Consider the following 21789-nt stretch of genomic DNA (forward strand, 5'->3'; position numbering starts at 1 on the left):
GCTCATGTGCCAGACCAAGATCTACAGATTTATGCCTTCATTTACACCAGAAAACTGTCATAAATTAAGGCAAAATGAGCCATGCCCACTGGTGCCGCCCCTTCCCCATCCTTAGCATGCCCCCTTTCCAGAAAGTGTTGATGGTGGCATATAAACGCCACTTGTGCGTTTGCAACTTTCTATCCACCAGAAAATTGGCACAGGGAGATGTTAAATCTCCCCCAATATGTTCCTCAGCTACTTTACAGGCAAGTCTAATATTCTTCTCAATGTGCTAGTTTTGCGACTTTTAAAAATGCAACTGTGACAAAATATTGTCTCAAGTGGAGTTTCTACACCGCCCTCGCCACTTACCGAAAAGGGGGCAGGGAGACGACAGAGGTCCTGGAACATTTATCTTTATTTACGCTATTTTTCTGGCATAAATGGAGACAGAAGTCTACAGCAGCCATGAGGAGGTGTCCAATATATGATGAGGTCTGCGCTTCACTATAAATTAGGTGCATCCTTCAGCAGCACAAGGTCTATAGTACATCTCCATCAGTGTTATTCAAATCCTCAATTCTAGACTTTTGCTGAAGATGTTGATCTTCAGGTGGTGGATGATAGTTCTATTATCTCAGATCTATTTAGGAAAGAAACAGCGATGAATGCAGATTACTGCATGCTCAGTCATTGGGGAAGATTTATCAAAGCTGGTATAAAGGAAAACTGTCTTAGCTGCCTATAGCAACCAATCATATTCCACCTTTCATTTTTGAAAGGAGCTGTGAAAAATGAGGTGGAATCTAATTGGTTGCTATGGGCAACTAAGCCAGTTTTCCTTTATACCAGTTTTGATAAATCTCCCCCATTGTATTCAACGACTATTGTTGTAGGCAAATTAATGGAAACCCTATTAAAGGATAGGATTGTGGAACATCTAAAATCCCATGGATTGCAAGATGAAAAACAACATGGGTTTACTTCAGGGAGATCATGTCAAACAAATCTTATAGATTTTTTTGACTGGGTGAATAAAATAATAGACGGTGGAGGTGCAGTAGACATCGCATATCTAGATTTTAGTAAGGCTTTTGACACTGTCCCACATAGAAGACTTATCAATAAACTGCAGTCATTGAGCATGGACTCCCATATTGTTGAGTGGATTAGGCAGTGGCTGAGTGACAGACAACAGAGGGTTGTAGTCAATGGAGAACATTCAAAACAAGGTAATGTTACCAGTGGGGTTCCACAGGGATCTGTACTGGGACCGATTTTGTTTAATATCTTCATAAGTGATATTGCAAAAGGCCTCGCTGGTAAGGTTTGTCTTTTTGCTGATGACACAAAGATATGTAACAGGGTTGATGTTCCTGGAGGGAAATGCCAAATGGAAAAGGATTTAGGAAAACTAGAAGAATGGTCAGAACTCTGGAAACTGAAATTTAATGTGGATAAGTGCAAGATAATGCACCTGGGGCGTAAAAACCCAAGGGCAGAATATAGAATATTTGACACAATCCTGACCTCAGTATCTGAGGAAAGGGATTTAGGAGTAATTATTTCAGAAGACTTAAAGGTGGGAAGACAATGTAATAGAGCAGCACGAAATGCCAGCAGAATGCTTGGATGTATAGGGAGAGGTATAAGCAGTAGAAAGAGTGAAGTGCTTATGCCGCTGTACAGAACACTGGTGAGACCTCACTTGGAGTATTGTGCGCAGTACTCCATATCTCCAGAAGGATATAGATACTCTAGAGAGAGTTCAGAGAAGAGCTACTAAACTAGTACATGGATTGCAGGATAAAACTTACCAGGAAAGGTTAAAGGACCTTAATATGTATAGCTTGGAAGAAAGAAGAGACAGAGGGGATATGATAGAAACTTTTAAATACATAAAGGGAATCAACTCGGTAAAGGAAGAGAGCATATTTAAAAGAAGAAAAACTATCACAAGAGGACACAGTTTTAAATTAGAGGGGCAAAGGTTTAACAGTAATATAAGGAAGTATTACTTTACTGAGAGAGTAGTGGATGCATGGAATAGCCTTCCTGCAGAAGTGGTAGCTGCAAATACAGTGAAGGGGTTTAAGCATGCATGGGATAGGCATAAGGCCATCCTTCATATAAGATAGGGCCGGGGGCTATCCATAGTATTCAGTATATTGGGCAGACTAGATGGGCCGAATGGTTCTTATCTGCCGACACATTCTATGTTTCTATGTTTCTATGTATCCAATACCTACGGGACAATGTTTGAGAGCCAGATGAATTTGCTCCACATAGGCATCTGCAGCGTACTCAAGTTGTGTGTAAAGTGTTCCTGGGTGTAGTAGTGCAATAGACACTAACCTGAGACGGCTGACTCTCTGCATAGGCAGGTGATGGTAGAAATTGTTCGTGACGCCAGTGCCAATTAAACGGTGGCACGCCGGTTGCGGATAGCAGGAATAAATGATGAACACCGTGAGGTTAAAGCAGAACTCCAACTTTAGTAGGTTTCATAGAGACAATAATGGAATCGCAGTTCCTTGGCATACAGTCGATTTTGCAATACGGTTGATGCAGGCAATACAGATTGAGCAAGGTGATTACAGAGTGTTAAACACAGGACTTAGAGTGCAAGCTCCTGTACTGCATCTCTGACTGATCCTGGAATATAGCAAATCTTCTCCAAGGCCCAATAACCTAGCTCTGGCTTTATATCCTTGGTTTTAGCTTTATAGAGTACCTCCTCTGTTCTCTTGAGTACCTCTTGCTTCCTTTGATCTTTGCCTCTGTCTCTCTCTCAGCTTCCTCAGGCTCTTTAACTTAAGTATTCCTGTTTCTGCATAAGGGAATTCAGGAGGGGAACCTTCTCCTGATGGCAGGCTTCAGGCCTGGACTGGTTTCTGACATTGTCTAATCTCCAACTGTAGACTACAGACACTAGACTCCGTCTCCCTCTCACTTCCCTGACTGGGCCTTATATAAACTAGGGCTCCCTAGCTCCCTCTAGTGACTAGAAGCTGGAATGACACCCCTAGCAGGCCTGTACATGCAAGTTTCACAGTAATAGGGAAATACATAGCATTACATTGCATGACATTTTATAAAACTGACATATACCAACTTCCCATGATTAAGGAGGGACGACAGCACACCAAGTGACACTTTTGTAGTGACGGGTATTACAGTCCCCGTACACTACATACCCCACTGCTTTAAGCTGAGTACGACCTCGTACTCCATCAGGGCTCGCCCAACTGGAATCTCTACCTGAAACAGAAAAAAGAGACATGCAGGCATACATACATGTAATTCATCTGCATTTACATTCATATCAGGTCCAATTGGCAACGGTGAAGGGTAGTGACAAGGGGCGTCGTTCTCTTCTCTCAGGATAGTGAATGGAACTGGGGCGCTGACCTGGCACAGCGTAACATTATAACCAGGATAGTCCATGACAATGAATAAGTCCATAATAGAACAGCATAATAGATAAAACAATATAAAAGTTCTTGGCGGCTCAAAGAACAAACATGAGTCCGTACCCAGGTTATTTTCCTATTAAATCACAGAGGCTCTCATGCGGTGGAGTCCATCTCTGGGCACATTTCCTTTAAAAGAGCAAAAATCTCAGAGGCTCAGGTTCTTTTGAGTCTGTCTCCGGGCACGGTTCCTTAGTATGAAGTTGCACAATAAAAGGACAGCAAAGACAAGTGCTGTAATACCCCTGATCAACCTGAAAAGGGGGTGAAGGGTAAAAGGTGCAACTAAGGAACAGGCACAACTTGGCGTGGGGTAGCAAAAGCAGGCAGGAGGTCCTGAAAACAAACTTGGCCTTGTTAGCTTTATTACTTCAGTGGTCAACACCTACCACTGAGCCGTGGATGAACTGGCAGCCGCAACAAAGGACCAGGAAACGTAGGACCCCTGTCCTGGAAGGGTTAATACCCTCATTCATTGATGAAATAAATCAAAGGCCTAGCAGGCTGATTCACAGTGGCATATCATAACCACTTGGCTCTGCTGGCAAATACGGCCTGTAGTAGTCCTCTACAGGAGGATGGGCCCACATAACTGTATTAGGGGGTAGCTGCAAGGTGAAGGGGCCCCTAATAGGTATTGGCCCCATGGGCCTAGGGGTAAACGCTTGGGTGGACCGTACCGGTCCCGGCATGATAATGGTGGGATGGAACGGAGTGGTTACCGCCGCCTCAAGCGGTCCGGTGGGCTCTGCGCAGCTATTCACAACAACCGGGGGTCTCCTTTGGGGCACTGACGGAGCGGTGGCAGCAGAAGGTGGTCTACGGGTGGTGACAGGCACCCTTACCTCGTCCTTCTTTGGCGGCGTCTGGATCCTGGCGGTCGCGATCTTGCGCAGCTCCCGCAACTTCTCCTCCAGCCGGACAATCTGCTCACCGATGCTCTCTGTGTCGGAGTCGCTGGCATCTGCTGGCACCGCCGGCGCAGGTACAGTCACCAATGGTGCGGACTCGGCCTCTGCAGGTTCTGGCGATGCGTCTGGTCTCCGACCCCTCCGGATGTTCTTAAAGGTATTTTGAAGTCCTTTTAAATTCTCCATCTCCTGCATGGTCTTCTCCCGACGAGGCAGCTCGGGGGAAGGATAGGGGCTCACCCATTTCTCCAACACGGTTGGCTGCCAGAAGACGTTAGGCCCAATGAAGGAGCTCCGCTCCTGAAAGGCGTGATGGGCCGGCTCTGGAGAGCGTTCAGGTTCTCGCTCGCAGCCAGAGTAGTCTTCTCCTTCTTCTGTCTCCCAGTCCTCAGGTTCTCGCTTGGGACGGGTCACAGCAGTCGCATAAGAGCCTCGCAGGCTCTCGGCAGGGGTGTACTCCACTTCCTCTCCCTCACGGAGGCTGTGCTGATAAGAAGGGAGGTAGTCTCTTTTGACAGACCTTCTATTCACATATAGGTCTCTGCCAGTCAGATAGTCTTGGATGAACCCGTAGCCACGGATTTTGTCGAAGGACACCACCACTCCCTTTCTCCTTTCCAGGCGGGGTTGGGTGTTAGTGTGCTTTTCATGGATTGTTTTAGTCAATTCTTCATAAACGATTTTGGTCTTGGTATTCCGCTTTATAGCGGCCTCCCGGATCTCCGCCATTAGTGAGGACCATTTGAAAGAGGGCTGAAAGAAGTCCCTCCACGAGCCATAGTAGGGCTCTGGTTCTTTCTCCCTTGGGCGGCAGGCGGGTTGCTCCGGTCCCGGAGAGTAGGCCGGTGGAGCCTCCTCTGGCTCTACACCAATCTCAGACATCTTTGCAATCTCAGGTGCGGACGTTGCAGCAACGCTCTGTTCACTTTCCAACATGCTCGATCCTTCTGAGGAGAGCGATAGGGTCGCGTCAATTAAAGCAGCCAGCTCCTCCCATTGCACTGGGAGGCCGCCCCCCCAGGTATTCCAGTATATGGAAGGCGGTGTCCATGCCGGCAGACATGCAAATGTCCAGATAAGCAGTGGCGTCTGACCTTGAACTCCTTCCCGCTTTTTCTTCAGAAAGGCGCCAATTTTTCCCGCCTTTTCGGGATGAAGATGACGCAGCAGCTATTTCAGCAGCCTCAGCGGCCATCTTTGGGTATAAACGCTGTCTATTCCCTGACAGCAAGCAGGATTGTAAAAAGTCCACAAAACCACACTCCAATGTGGCGATTTTCTTCCTCTTGGTAGCGCAACACTGCACAGCGCTTTTTAGAAGTTTTAGGTACACTTTGGGTATGTTTTTCAGTCCACAAAGTCCACTTTCAATAAACAGGCAATTTGTCACTTTGGTCACAGGGCAACTGTATAAGGCACAAAGTTCACGCTTCTTGCACTAGAAAGCGTGCGTATCCTGTTCGTGACGCCAAAAGAGAGGTGCAGCGTACTCAAGTTGTGTGTAAAGTGTTCCTGGGTGTAGTAGTGCAATAGACCCTAACCTGAGACGGCTGACTCTCTGCATAGGCAGGTGATGGTAGAAATTGTTCGTGATGCCAGTGCCAATTAAACGGTGGCACGCCGGTTGCGGATAGCAGGAATAAATGATGAACACCGTGAGGTTAAAGCAGAACTCCAACTTTAGTAGGTTTCATAGAGACAATAATGGAATCGCAGTTCCTTGGCATACAGTCGATTTTGCAATACGGTTGATGCAGGCAATACAGATTGAGCAAGGTGATTACAGAGTGTTAAACACAGGACTTGCAGTACAGGAGCTTGCACTCTATCTCTGACTGATCCTGGAATATAGCAAATCTTCTCCAAGGCCCAATAACCTAGCTCTGGCTTTATATCCTTGGTTTTAGCTTTATAGAGTACCTCCTCTGTTCTCTTGAGTACCTCTTGCTTCCTTTGATCTTTGCCTCTGTCTCTCTCTCAGCTTCCTCAGGCTCTTTAACTTAAGTATTCCTGTTTCTGCATAAGGGAATTCAGGAGGGGAACCTTCTCCTGATGGCAGGCTTCAGGCCTGGACTGGTTTCTGACATTGTCTAATCTCCAACTGTAGACTACAGACACTAGACTCCGTCTCCCTCTCACTTCCCTGACTGGGCCTTATATAAACTAGCTCCCTCTAGTGACTAGAAGCTGGAATGACACCCCTAGCAGGCCTGTACATGCAAGTTTCACAGTAATAGGGAAATACATAGCATTACATTACATGACATTTTATAAAACTGACATATACCAACTTCCCATGATTAAGGAGGGACGACAGCACACCAAGTGACACTTTTGTAGTGACGGGTATTACAGTCCCCGTACACTACACATCCTTGGAGAAGCATGCACAGGACTTACGACAGGAGTTTGCAGCAAGAGGCTCCAACACAAATGACACAATTCGATTTATATTGGATTAACATCACAAGAGATTTGAAGACATATAATGGAATATGTCCAGAGTATTTAGGCTGTGAAAGGGTTGAAAGCCATGATGGGACTGAAGACAATTTCAAAAAGCATCATAATGGTAATAGTTCACTTCTCAGATTTAGAGGTATAGGAACATGTTGGTATTGACTAGAGGGGGCAACTAGAAGAAGTTTTCTCATAAAGAGGGAAGGTTAATATATACTGTTTCTGTTATATTTTTCAGGAGGCACCTTAGTATCAATTATCTAAGTCAGGAAGTCTTAACATATTTGAGGCCCAGTGACCAGTGTGAAAATTGCAGGATTATATGTTTTTAGAAATATTGATAGTGACATGGATTTAAAAAAATAATAATAATTCTAAACAAATATGTTTAAAATAAAAACAATAGGTCATTTTCTGATGGCACATTCCCTTTCATTTCATGGTGGACAGCTTACATCTATGTGAAGACAACTATCAATTGGTAGATGCTGTAGGCCCACCATATATGTCATACCATAACTAACAGTGGACAGTATATATCCATCTACTGACTGTACCATAAACTGTATGGATGAGTAGTGGTATTACTAACAGAAGACTTGTTGAATATTCCATGCATTGAATATCTGTGGAGATACTAACGTAACCAAAACATAGTTGTGATTCTGGGCTGTATACACACACGTTATATCATCTTACAGTCACTGCACTAATATTAGTGCTACATGGGACCGTAACATATGGACAGCCCAAAATCACCTATTGTAGTAAGATAAGTTGGATTATTAAGAGATATATGTGCATAACAGTGGTTCATTTGTGGACTCAAAAAGGTACCCCACTCATTTTGGCTCCATTAGGGTTCATTTTTACCTAGTACATTTTTTATATTTTTGTTTTAATTTTTATTGAATTTTACATTTTGCTTTGTTGTTGATTTTTATTCATTAATATGTAAATGGTTGCACAATAAATGTTTGTATAGAAAGCGTGTTTGTTCTGGACGTTTTCAGATGAGGAGTGCCTGTTCTTGTTAGATTTCGTATCCTTAAGTAGTGATGGCAGGGGCGGACTGAGAACCCTCAGGGCCCCCGGGCAAAATAAATCAGGCCCCACCCATGTTCTACTGCAAGCCCCACCCTTGTCCCGGCTCCATGCCCCGCCTCCAGCCACACCCTACACAATCTTTAATAAGATTTCAAAGTTAAAGCGACACAAAAGGCACCCAGACCACTTCAGCTCATTGACGTGGTCTGGGTACAGTGTCCCTTTTGCAAATCGAGCTGCAATGTTCTAGAGAAGCTGCATTGTTTTCGTTCCAGCAATAAGTCAGCCTCTAGTGGCTGGAAGCCACCTGAGGGCTTCCTGGAGTAAAACAGACCTTTGGTCTGGTATCTGACGCTGGACGTCCTCACACTCTGCATGATGACCTCCAGGGTCAGATTTTTCCCAATAGGAAAGCATTGATTCAATGCTTTCGTATGGGGTGATCTAATCTCAGCGTCCATTAGTGATCCTCTGTTAGAAACAGTCCCCTCCACCTTGTACTTGTTCCACTGATCTGCTACTTGTGGGCTACGTGGGCATGAGTTCAGTCACTTCGGTGGGCAATCCCATCCTGCGGCGCGTGATCCTGCGAGACCCGTGACCTACAGCGGCGGGTCTCGCGGGATCACGCGCTGCAGGACAGGATTGCGCACCGAAGTGACTGAACTCATGCCCGCACAGCCCACAAGTAGCGGAACAATTACAAGAGGGGTGGGGAATAGCCAAATTAAAAAATATTTTGAACCAAAAGGTGTGCTTTTGGACTAAAGGGGCTCTGTGGATGGCACTGTTGTGGGGGCTCTGTGGGTGGCACTGTTGTGGGGGCTCTGTGGGTGGCACTGTGGGTGACATATATAGCACCTTATGCTATATATGTAAATATGTGTCATCCACAGATCCCCCCATATTCCCTGTGAGTGAATGATCCCCAATAAAGGGTCTGGGGGCCGGCATCTGGTGTTGTAATGGCAGCGGGGCCCGGTGCACTCACTGTATTCTATCGCACCGGGCCCCGCTCACTGTAATACTAATTTTCATATGTGAACAAGAACAAGAGAGATCCTCTGCGATCCCCTCCCTCTCTGTACTTACAAACTCAGTAGCAGGCAGGCCGGGCGGCAGCGTAACTCACTGACGTCACGCACCTGCTCCTCCCACTTTATGAATGAAGCAGGCGGAGCAGGCGCGTGACGTCAGTGAGTTACGCTGCCGCCCGGCCTGCCTGCTACTGAGTTTGAATACAGTGACTGCATCGGGCCCCGCTGCCATTACCACCATTACCAGGCCAGCATAACATTCGGAATCGGGGCGCTGGGCATAACACATTATGTTATTCTGCGGCGGGCCCCCATCCCGGCCGGGCCCTCGGACCATGTCCGAAGTGCCCGACCGGTCAGTCCGCCCCTGATTGATGGGGTGGAGCACCATATCCATAGCTACCCTTTCATTTCATGTTGCATGTGGAACAGCCGAGTGGTTACATAAATCTTTCCTGAAAGCACGTTGCATCTAAAATTGGTGGGGTATGTGTTTTCTGTGTAGTCTGACCTCCCCTAGGTTGGGGCGGGAAGGCGGATGTGCACCCTTGAGTACTGCGGAGATCAGTAATAGATAGAGTAATCGTCGACACACATGGAATGACAGGGGCTAATATATGGCATATCTGCTTCATTTAATGTGAGAATAGATTTTCAGAGTTGTTAACTGGGCCAGGACAGGAGATGCTAAGGGTACGTTGACACTAGTATTTTTCTTTTCCGGTGTTGAGTTCCGTCACAGAAGCTAAATACTGGAAAAAAACTGATCAGTTTTATCCCCATGCAATCTGAATGGAGAGCAATCTGTTCAGGATGCATCAGTTCAGTCCTCTTACGTTTTTTGGCCGGAGAAAATACCGCAGCATGCTGCAAATTTCTCTCCAGCCAAAAATCCTGAACACTTGCCGGAATCTGCATTAATTTCCATTGAAATGTATTAATGCTGGATCCGGCACTAAGTGTCCCGGCAAAACAGATCCGGTTTTCCAGTCTGCGCATGCGCAGACCTTTAAAAATGCAAAGAAAAAGAAATACCGGATCCGTTTTTCCGGATAACACCGGAGAGACGGATCCGGTATTTCAATGCATTTGTCAGACGGATCCGCATCCTGATTAGTCAGAGAAATGCCGTTTGCGTCAGGATTGCCGTATCCAGCAGGCAGTTCCGGCGACGGAACTGCCTGCAGGAATCCTCTGCCGCAAGTGTGAAAGTACCCTAAGATTAGTGTCCAGCAGAAATAGATGTAAGGTGTTAACACTTGAATCTCCTTGTTTTGTTTTTTCAATGGACAAGGTTTTGGAAAAAAAATCTCTCATCTATCCTGTTTCCTGTTGGGCAATATAGTGGGGACAGCAGTGACACTAGACTCCTTAAACATGATTACATAGAGAAAGAAAGTATGATAATAGAGGCCTGGAAATTAGATGTCCTTCAGATGACCTGAGATGCCAGGGCTCTGGTTTCCCGTTTGGCTCCCACTAAGTGTAATTTTGTAAAAGTGGATTCAATTCACACAAATCATTTTGATACAAGTTTAAAGTATGCCTTATATGATTTAATAAAGAAATATGATCCAGTAATGTTAGATATTTTTTAATTTTGGCATAGGAGTCAGCCTGGTTAGCAAAGCCTAAGTAATTAAGTGTGTAACATCTGCAGGAGTCATGCACATAGCCACCTTAAGAATGAATGTTCAACTGGATTCATAATAAAGCACCCATGCAATAACGGACCATAGGGAGCTTTGTGCATGAAGCCTTATAAACAGTTGAGTCACATTAATATGACCGCCATCTAATATCCAGAGTAACTGCCATGTGCATCACAGACGGCAGCTAGATGGGCTGGGAGTGATTCAATGAGGTCCTGGTAGGTTATAACAGGTATCTGGAGCCATGCTGTCTGCAGTGCATCCCACAGCTGCTGGATATAGATATAAAGAGTGAATAGATAGAGTATAGGCGGCACAGCTCTTGTTCCAACAGTCTGATTCAACCGTCTCCGCACATGCGCATTCAACACAGGCAATGTGGTGCTCCAGCCTCAAGACAGTAAGTATAATAAATGTAGAGAAATTGATAGGCGGCACTTACCAGCTGTATAACAATCAAAATCCTTTATTTCCTCCAGGGATAAAAAGTTACAAGGCACGGGGCAAGACCGCTCACAAACAGTGCACCAGAGTAGCGGCTGCCGTTTCGTGCAAACATGCGCTTATTCAGGCCTCTGACGTCAGCATGCATCTACATGCTATACTTATACTTCACCACGCGGGGTCACCATAGAGTTCACGAATGTGACCCTGCCCCTGACTCAATACATGCTGAATCATTATACATAAAAACATAAATGCATTAAACACTTAAATCATTTTATCATTAATTCCTAGAGGGCCCATGCCTCCAGTGCACAAAATCCAAAATGCTTCTCTTTGTAAGAGGACGTGATGTCTATCGCCCCCCTGTGGCAGATTCAATACTAGCTCAATGCCTGCAAACCTAAGAGATTTGCAATCCCCACCATGTTAATTTCTTATATGGTCAATAAATCTGGGACATCCCTTGCCTGATTTTATTGAGTTGACATGTTCTCAAAACCTTTCATACACACATCTAATTGCTTTCCCAATACAGAAACGTCCACACTGACATAGTACTACATATACTACAAATGTACTTCTACATGTAATGAAACTGGTCACCTTGTGGTGAATCCCTCCAAAACCAAGAGCTTTACTATGTGAACTGTACTGTATTTTAAAATGTGGCTTCTTCTGAAAGTGATTAGAGGTTTATTTTGTACACACTCCATCAAGCTATCACTTCTCAAAATATCCCAATTGCTATGAATCGCCCTTCGTATTGTATCTGCCATATTTGAATGAGAAGGTAAATCTCTTGTAATTATCTTTTATATTCTCTCCATTTCCTTTACCCTTTAGCAATTCGCATTGGGGGAATTTTCCTGCTTTTTCTATGGCTGCTTTCAACCTTCTCTCAGGGTAGCCCCTATCAAGGAGGCGTATCTTTAAATCCAGGGCCTGCATTTTGAAGCCTTCTTCAGTGCTATTGATTCTCCTTAATCTAATAAATTGTCCATAAGGGACAGACTCTTTCACTTTTTTGGGATGAAAGCCATCAAAGTGTAGTAGTGAGTTAGTTGCTGTGGGTTTACGATAACCCTTGGTAACCAACCCTCCACCACTCAACATAACGGTCACATCCAAGAATTCTAACACAGCACCCCCAAAATTCAAGGCAAACTTCATGTTCATGTCATTGATCATGTTCAAGTATGTCACAAATTCCACACATCGGGCCTCTGTTCCTGACCATATTATGAAAATGTCATCTACATATCTCAAAAACAATTGATCGTAACATAAGTATGGATTACCAGTAGAAAATATGTATTTGTCTTCAAATCTTGACAAGTAGATGTTAGCAAATGTACAAGATACAGGGGTCCCTATGGCTGTACCATGCTTTTGTCTATATCACTGGTCCCCAAATCTAAACAGATTATTGGTCAACCCAAAATCCAAAGCTTCCCTAATAAATTCACAAAAAAGGCCACTTGTTTGTCTTTCCCAATGTCTCCATGACTGCAGTTACGCCAGACTTATGTGGTATGCAAGTATAAAGACTCTCCACATATAGGGATATCAAACTCACCTCACCCTGGCAGTGAAAACCCCTCTGAGCCAGAAGGAAGTAGTTTGTATCCCATAAATAAGCAGGGGCACCAACCAACAGTGGCCTCAATAACCAATCAACATATTTAGATAGTGGTTCAGTCACCGAGCCAATCCCTGCCACAATCGGGCGGCCGGGGGGGTGGCTCAGTGACTTGTGAATCTTAGGTAGGAAATACCAAGAGAGTTTAGTGGGGTACAGTGGTATAAGTTTTTCTATCATACGACTGAATAAAACATCCATTACCATATATTTGTGTAACAGGCTTTTAAGACAATGCTGAATATCTGCCACTGGGTCCACAGACAGCATCTCGTAAGTTTGCCCATCACTTAACTGTCTCAAAGATTCACAAAGCTAGTATTCCCTGGGCATCAATACCACATTTCCTCCCTTGTCTGCTGGTTTTACCATGACATCTCTCTTGGATTGAATCAATTCAAACCTATTTTCTCCTCCCTACTGATGTTGTCTTCAGCAATTGGATATAACATGCCTTGATGTCTTTGAGCACTTGATGGTAAAAGATGTCAATACTTCCACCAGCAGACAAGGGAGGACAATATGTGGACTTTATACCCCCATCAAATCTGTGATGAACATTCTCATGATCAGTCACCTCACTGAGTTGTCCGTCGGTGAGGAATTCTAGACAAGAAACTTCAAACTCGCTAATGACATTAGCACCTAAGGTACCAATACATACTGGAATATCACCCTGTTTAACCTCCCTTTCTTGCTGGGAAACATCTCTAAACCTCAAAACGGTCTAAGTCAAATTGGTCAAACAGGCTGTATCCCAAGCCCTTATTAAGAACTGAGACACACCCTGGCGGCAACTCCTAGTCAGTGAGATTGATCACAATGTCCTCTTTTTTAGCTGAATCAGTAGATGGAATTGTCTCCAAGAGGCCTGTTTCTTATTGCGGGTAGATTTTCTGGCAGCCCTTGGTCTTTCTTCGACCCCTCCTGATGTAGTGTCCAAAGGGTCCTTGTTTTGTTGTGATCTAGGGCAATCATTGTTGTTATTTGATTCATCTGACACACTGGAGTCTGTAGTCTAGTATTCACTTCTTGTCAGACGTTGCTGCCGTTTTCTATCTTGTTTCTTTTTATTCCAATCAAACACCTTGCCTGTGTCATAATCTTGCTCATCTCAGGAATTTGTCTCTCTTTCTTTTATTTCTGCTTGTACAATCACTAGCTTTTTATTCAGCTTCTTGTCAAAAGCTTGTAATTGACGCTCAGTTAGCCTGGCTTGTAAGTTCTTCTTTAGCTCTAGTTAATTCCTCTTTCACCATGGTGTATTCCAGTTCATTTCTTTTTATTACCATCACTAAAATCTGTGTGGAGAAATCTGCATGAAGCTTCTTCCATTCAGCCACAAATCTGCCATCATTTTCGTATTGCATTATCTCCTTGTAAATGCGGAGGCCTCTTGGGACTCTCCCACTCTCTTTATACGATTTCAAGGAATTCACAGTCCAAAATAAGCGTACTTCTTTATCTTCTAGTTGTGAAATTTTCACTTCAAGAGCCTTGGTGCGCAGGGTTTGTAATGCATCCTTGATTACACTGTGCGAAAAAAAAAAGAGTCTGCCCCCTCTCTGCCTTCATTCAGACATAATGCGGCTTCTTCTGACATCCTTGTTAGTCATTAGTTTTCAGGAACTTAAAACAAGCGTGCTCTGCCTCTTATAACAGCTTCAATCAATAAAGAATGAATTGATAGAGTATAGGCGGCACAGCTTTTGTTCCAACAGTCTGATTCAACCGTCTCCGCACATGCACATTCAACACAGGCAATGTGGTGCTCCAGCCTCAAGACAGTAAGTATAATAAATGCAGAAAAATGTATAGGCGGCACTCACCAGCTGTATAACAAAATCCTTTATTTCCTCCAGGGATAAAAAGTTACAAGGCACGGGCAAGACAGCTCACACACAAATCACCAGAGTAGCAACGGCCGTTTCGCGTCAGCACGCATCTACATGCTATACTTATACGTCACCACGCGGGGTAACCATGGAGTTCACGAACGTGACCCCACCCCCAACTCAATCCAAGCTGAATCGTTATACATAAAAGCATTAAATAAAGATCTTATATGGTCACTAAATCCCTTGCCTGATTTTATTGAGTTAAGGGGATTCTGTCACCAGGATTAATGCTATAGCGATATTTATATGTGCCCATTAGTCTCCATGCAGTGTTTTAAATGATCCCACTGTTACTGCTCTGTGTGTGTTAGACTCTTATAAAAAACGATCATATGGATATTTAAATTACCTTGGTCAGGAGCCCAAGGGGTTGTCCCACGATCTGTTGGAGCCCAGCCGCGCCCATCGATCCGGTTAATTTATTCACTCCACTTGCCCTGACGGAATTTCTTCTCAGTGCCGTAGTCTCGCACAGGCGCAGTGGACACTGTAGTCTGCGCCCGTGTGGACTACTGGCACCGGCTTCAACGAGTCAACTGCGCATGTGCCGGCTCCCTTTTCCGGTGCCAGTGTGGTGCGCAGGGAGCCGGCGCATGCGCTGTTGACTCGAAGCCAGTGCCAGTAGTCCGCACGGGCGCAGACTACAGTGTCCACTGCGCCTGTGCGAGACTACGGCACTGAGAAGAAATTACATCAGGGCAAGTGGAGTGAATAAAATAAGCGGTAGGCAGTGCTGGGCTCCGGATCGATGGGCGCGGCTTGGCTCCAACAGATGTGGGACAACCCCTTGGGCTCCTGACCAAGGTAATTTACATATCAATAAGATCAGTTTTTATAAGAATCTAACACACACACAGAGCAGTAACAGTGGGATCATTTTAAACACAGCATGGAGACTAATGGGCACATATAAATATCGCTATAGCGTTAATCCTGGTGACAGAATCCCTTTAACATGTTCTCTGAACCTTTCATACATACATCTAATTGTTTTCCCAATACAGAAACGTCCACACTGACATAGTACTACATATACTACAAATGTACTTCTACATGTAATGAAACTGGTCACCTTGTGGTGAATCCCTCAAAAACTAAGAGCTTTGCCACATTTAAAATTACCCTCGAGTCTTTCCTGTAACCAATTGCTACTCTTTCCACATAGCGACTCCTTACTATTCTGTATTTTAAAGTGTGGCTTCTTCTGAAAGTGATTGGAGGTTTATTTTGTACACACTCCATCAAGCTATCACTTCTCAAAATATCCCAATTGCTATGAATCGCCCTTCGTATTGTATCTGCCATAGGGCTATATTTGAACGAGAAGGTAAATCTCGTGTAATTATCTTTTTTATTCTCTCCATTTCCTTTACCCTTTAGCAATTCGCATTGGGGGAATTTCCCCGCTTTTTCCATGTCTGCTTCCAACATTCTCTCAGGGTAGCCCCTATCAAGGAGGCGTCTCTTTAAATCCAGGGCCTGCATTTTGAAGCCTTCTTCAGTGCTATTAATATAGATATAGAACAAACACTATGGGCCAGATTTATCATTACACTTACATCTTAGGCTCCATTCACACGTCCGCAAAATGTGTCCGCATCCTTTCCGCAATTTTGCGGAAAGGGTGCGGACCCATTCATTCTCTATGGGGACGGAATGTGCTGTCCGCATCCACATTTGCGGATCCGCACTTCCGCATCCGTGCTTCCGTTTCCGCAAAAAAATAGAACATGTCCTATTCTTGTCCGCAATTATGTCGGCAATGTGCGGTCCGCAAAATGCGGAACACACATTGCCGCTTTCCGTGTTTCCGTGTATCCGCAAAACACATTGCGGACGTGTGAATGGAGCCTTACTCCACTTTTACATATGTCCAAAGTCACTTTTGTCCAAAGTCAGATTTATTAATGGTCCTTTAATACTGTGATAAATGTGGTTTGACGGTAGCAGTTTATCCGTCAGTAAGCAGCTTTACAAAAGTCCCACGTTTTCACAAAAAAGTTGCATGTTCTATTAAAAAGTCGCATAAGATAAGCATGGTCCTCACTGGAGTGAAATTGCGACTTTTTAAATTGTCGCAATAGTAAATCTGCCTAGAGATTCATTTACATAAGAAAACACGCCCACTTTTAGAAAACTGGTGAGCATAGCACAGAGCCAAAAAAGTCGCTAATTTTTGCGCAGTTTTGGCGATTGGGCATAAATTTGTGATTTTTTTTCACTCCATTATTTTGACTTGAGCGAATGATAAATCTGGCCCCATGTTTGAGGTGGCTCTACAGATGCACAATCAGGTTCAAGTCTGGGGAATTAGGGGACCGGGGTTGCACTTGGAAGTCTTTGTCATGCTCTTCTAACAAATGAAACACATTTCTAGCTGACATGCTGCACTGTCTTGCTGGAAGATAATCAGCATGTATGGGTGTACAAGTTCTGCAAGGATGGATTCATACGAAATCAGTGGAGAGTGACGCTGATGAGTCAGCCTAGAGAATGCCATGAAAACATTCCCCTGACCATAACGCTGCCACCGCCAGCTTGTGTTCTTCCAGCAGTCGTTGCAGGGTGTTTGTTCTCTTGCCTGACAAGCCAACATCCATCCATTTGATGAAGCAGGAAACGTGACTCATTGGAGAAGGCTGCTAATCAATGGAGATCCAGATCCAATACTGCTTCAAAAACTGAAGCTTTTTCTGCCAATGCAACTTAATTAGCACAGGTACAGTGACCAATCTGCTTCTGAGCCCCATATGCAGAAAGGTTCATTGAACGGTTGTTTTAGACACGCGTCTAATAGCCCCTGGTTCATTTTGGCGGTGAGCTGCCCAACTGTAGCGTGTTGGTCCTCCCTGGTGCATCCTTGCAGATGACCTTCACCTGTAACATCAATAGCACATTTCACGTCCACAGTTTCCCTGTTGCTTATTTGGAATCGTGATATATGCCCACTAACTATACACTTTCACCACAGCATGTAAACTATTCCCAAACTGCTAATTTTTCAGAAATACTGCCACTCTTGGCCTGAAAAACAATAGTCATCAGTTTTTTGCAACTCTGATAAAATTGACCCTTTTACCCATGACAGCAACGAGGGATATTTATGCAGACAGCCTATTGCACACATATACCCACCAGGTCAGCTCACGACACGTGACTTCCTTCATGAACTACGTGCTGCTGACGTGGAAAGTACGAAGTGTTCATAATAAATGTGACTTGACTGTGTACAGTAGATGTCATTATATAGCAAACATGACTGAGTGAAACTGAAGATTGACTGCACAGATTAGCAGAACAGTGTGCCATTGGGAAATTAATAAAAAAAACACTTGGAGAGTCTGAATGAACACTTCAGCATGTATAAAGACATATGTACGCACGCAGACATGTAAATAACACAAACAGCTTTTTGTTTTAGCACAGTTTATTGTTCAATGTTAATGCTTTCTATGATATACTTTATTTTACACATGAAGCCGTAAGCTTTGCCTTCATGTTACTCAATCCTGTACTGTAGTGGCACATCCGAAGCAGCACAAAAAATTTCCAAAAAAAGGACAAATCTGTACACTTTAGATAAATAGACCTCTGGATAACTCAACGAAAAGAATGTGACATTTGTTACAAAATTATGATGCTAGGCACAGCACTTTACACACAGAATGGTGGTGAAGAAAAAAAACAACCAAACCGAAGGGATGTAAGATACAGTCACAAGTCTAAATTGCCCAGCTTACATATCAAATAGAATTGTAGTCCTCACTGAGGGCAGAGAGCATGCACCAAAAATATGTTTAATATATCTTCTCTGGTTATCTGGAGAATGCACTTACTAATTACAGGGGATTTTATGGTTAACAAAGAAAATAAAACAAGCTATTTGACTGAATAAATAAGATCCTCACACATCACATTCAAGAGATCCCCCCCTTCTGTACGTTGAAAGAAATGAGAAATTAACACTAAGGAGTGGTTCCGTGGGGTTTCTGTCCGTGTCTCCTTATGCCCTGCTTTTTTGTGGTGCGGACAGATCACGGACCCATTCAAGTTGAATGTGCATTGGGGACCGCAAATTGCGATTCCCAATGCATGGAACGGCCGATCAACGGCCATGTGCATGAGGCCTAACTGAAATTAAGCTCGATATTCAATTCCCCACAAAACTTGACTGTTTGTCAGGTGTGAATATAATTTTTTCTCCACAAACAAAAACAGCACAGCTTTATGGTAAAATCCGATATTTGACTCATTAAGCTTTCAGAGTAGTAAAACAAAAATCAACGGTGACTAGAATAGTTTCCCTTCATGTTATAGGCAGATATATATGTACAGTATCAACGTATCTCAGCTATCGGGATCTCTTGTGAAATAACGGGAAAGGGTGGAATATTAGCGTTAACTTCAGTTATGCCTGGATTATTTCGTTTTGAATGGAGTTACGGTTTTAATCGGTTCTTGAGGACCTACTATATATTCTTTATGTCCCTTACATCCTTTTCAGAAGCACCACATGCAGGGCAATTCTTTTTCTAGTAGGCTAGTAGGACAGGTAGACTTCTTATTGAAGCTTTGATTCTACATCTTTTTTGGTCCTCTCCATCTAGTAACTACACTTTGTCAAAGAGAATCTCGTTATCATTTATTGACCCCTAAAATATCTCTTTTGAATACAGACATTTTATAAAACAAGAATGAAGGGAACTAGAAAAAGTAAAATAAACCTATTCTACTGCTATGTGTAGCCATAATACCACATACTATCGCCACGAGTCAGAAACTGATAATAAGGTGACCCTACAAATTCAGTAACCTGCTGCCCCTAACTAATCCAAGAGAAAAATCGAGCTGTACTGTAACCTTTATTAAATTATTTACATAGATATTCAATTCTTTTCAGTGCTCTTTAGGCCACGCACCTCATTTATTAATAGTTGCAGACACTTTTTTTTTGGATCGGCTGACGTGGGGAGGTAAAGGGGTTGTGGTTTAGCTGGAGAAACTGAGTTACTTAATATGTGCCAAATTTGCAGCAAAATTCAGGTGCATTATTCTGGCACACAGTAAGCCAAGGATTGGCACAAAACAGGGTTATAAGAATAGATGCTCCAGAATTGTTATTACATGGGGAAGGCAAAAAAATTACTAAAATAGACTTGTCAAAAGAGGTTACAAGCTCCATTCCATAATTATACAAGGATGAAATTCCTGTCAGGATTTGGCTTGAACATTTCGAATGGAAATATATAAATTCCCTCTTTTTTGTATCCAAGTTAAATGACATGATCATCTTTTCCTGCTGACATCTTTGCTACCCTTGACATACAGCAGATTTGATGGTATGGGAAATTGTGGGTTGGGGATAATAGCCACAAGCTAAAACAATATAGACATCATACTGTAACATCAAATACAGGAAATGGAAATTAGGAATCTGTGTACAGAATCGACTCAAGTCTAAGAAAAAACTTTTTTCTGCACGATTTAATTAATAGATGTAATAAACGAACTGCTGTACTTTGTTAACAAATAATTGTATTCTGTAAAATTGGAATATTTGAAAATCTAGACTGTCCTATGAAACATACATTATATAGGTCAAAACAGCTTGACCAACAGCCATATACACACAATCCAAGTATTGTTACTGGCCCTCAATATCCACTCTAAAAACTTCTAATATGCCAGTATACACATCATTATTTTTGCAGAAGTATTTGGGTAGCACAGCTGTAAGGTTCAAGACCTAGTTATACGGTAGCACCGTTCCTGCATCCTGGTTCAGAACTTGCAAATCTATAGCACTTCCAGAACTTGCCAGGGCAATAGGAAAGAGGTGGTTGGGGGGTGGGGGGAGAGTAACTGTGGCTGTTTGCCATCAAAAAGCTGTATAAATAACTTGGGGGTAGACAGTGTAATGGCTGTCATCTTGTGGATTATGACTAGTTTGTGAAATCAGGGGGCAAGTCCTCTCCAACCTAAACTATTAACAATCTATTAAAAACACTTTGGTTCCATGTCACTTACGTCAGGTTTGAAACTAATAAAGAATGACTTCCTGATGCCACAATACATGAGAAAACAATTTGCAGAAATAAATTTCATAAAATCCAAGACATTTCAAGTCCAAGACTCGCACAGTTTTATCTCTGTAAACATATCTGGAAACCTACAGTAAGCAAAGTTGGCATAAAAATAACACTATCACTTTGGGCATATTAAGACTACTGTGCGCTGTATCGTGGAAGGAAGGATGCACAACAAGTACTTTTTATTCCTGCATTCATTATTAAGAACACAATAATATAATACAATAACAGAAGAAAGAACACATAAAAAGAAATCATAGAAAGACAAATTAATTTGAAATGACCATGGAATGTAACAAGATTTAAAACCACTGCCCATGTACTTGTCATCTGGAGTAAGCAGCATTTAAAATGCAGTGGTACGAACTGAATTATTGTTTATGTCAGACATTTCAGTGTGGCAGTGGGACCAGAATATCGACATAATTGATTGGGAAGAAGCCTGACTGGCCATGCAGCATCCCTTCATACCAATTTTCATCAATCTGGTTGGTGAGAGTAATGATGTCGCCCTCTTTGAAACCAAGTTCTCCTTCATTTTCTGGATCAAAGTCATAGAGGGACCGACAGCATGGCTGATCCATGGGAGCACCTGCATCACAGGAAATAAATGAGTTACAACTGTATTTTCGATACTTAATTTTAATGACATAGTTGTGCCAATCACTAGTCTGATCTCACAAGGAGTAGTGTATAATTCTGGGCCCATGGCCAAGACAGACATAGCAGAGCTGGAGAGAGTTCAGGGGAGGGCAACTAACGTAATAACTGGAATGGGTGGACTACAGTACCCTGAAAGATTATAAAAAATTAGGGTTGTTCACTTTAGAAAAAAGACGACTGAGGGGAGCTCTAATAACTATTTATAAATATATCAGAGGTCAGTACAGAGATCTCTCCCATCATCTATTTACCCCCAGGACTGTGAGGAGGGGACATTCTCTGCATCTGGAGGAAAGAAGGTTTGTACACAAACATAGAAGAGGATTCTTTACAGTAAGAGCAGTGAGACTATGGAACTCTCTGCCTGAGGAGGTGGTGATGGCGAATTCACTAAAAGAGTTTAGGAGGGGTCTGGATTTATTTATGGAGTGTAATAATACCGGTATTATAGGTTATAGTTATTAGATTTCCAGAGAAGGGAGTTATTGTAA

The 21789-nt window shown here is 43.2% G+C and overlaps 1 protein-coding gene across 1 annotated transcript in view; it reads right to left on the minus strand.

The window, feature by feature from the left end:
* Positions 1–17962: 17962 nt before the first annotated feature.
* Positions 17963–21789, minus strand: part of SH3GL2 (SH3 domain containing GRB2 like 2, endophilin A1) — a 161489-nt gene continuing 157662 nt past the window's right edge. Inside the window, exon 9 of the mRNA XM_040417241.1 lies at positions 17963–21227. Coding sequence (XP_040273175.1) covers positions 21028–21227 — 200 coding nt within the window. The 3' untranslated portion in view covers positions 17963–21027. The remainder of the gene's footprint in view (positions 21228–21789) is intronic.

The sequence above is a fragment of the Bufo bufo genome, chromosome 2, assembly GCF_905171765.1.
Source record: "Bufo bufo chromosome 2, aBufBuf1.1, whole genome shotgun sequence".
Classification (NCBI taxonomy): Eukaryota; Metazoa; Chordata; class Amphibia; order Anura; family Bufonidae; genus Bufo; species Bufo bufo.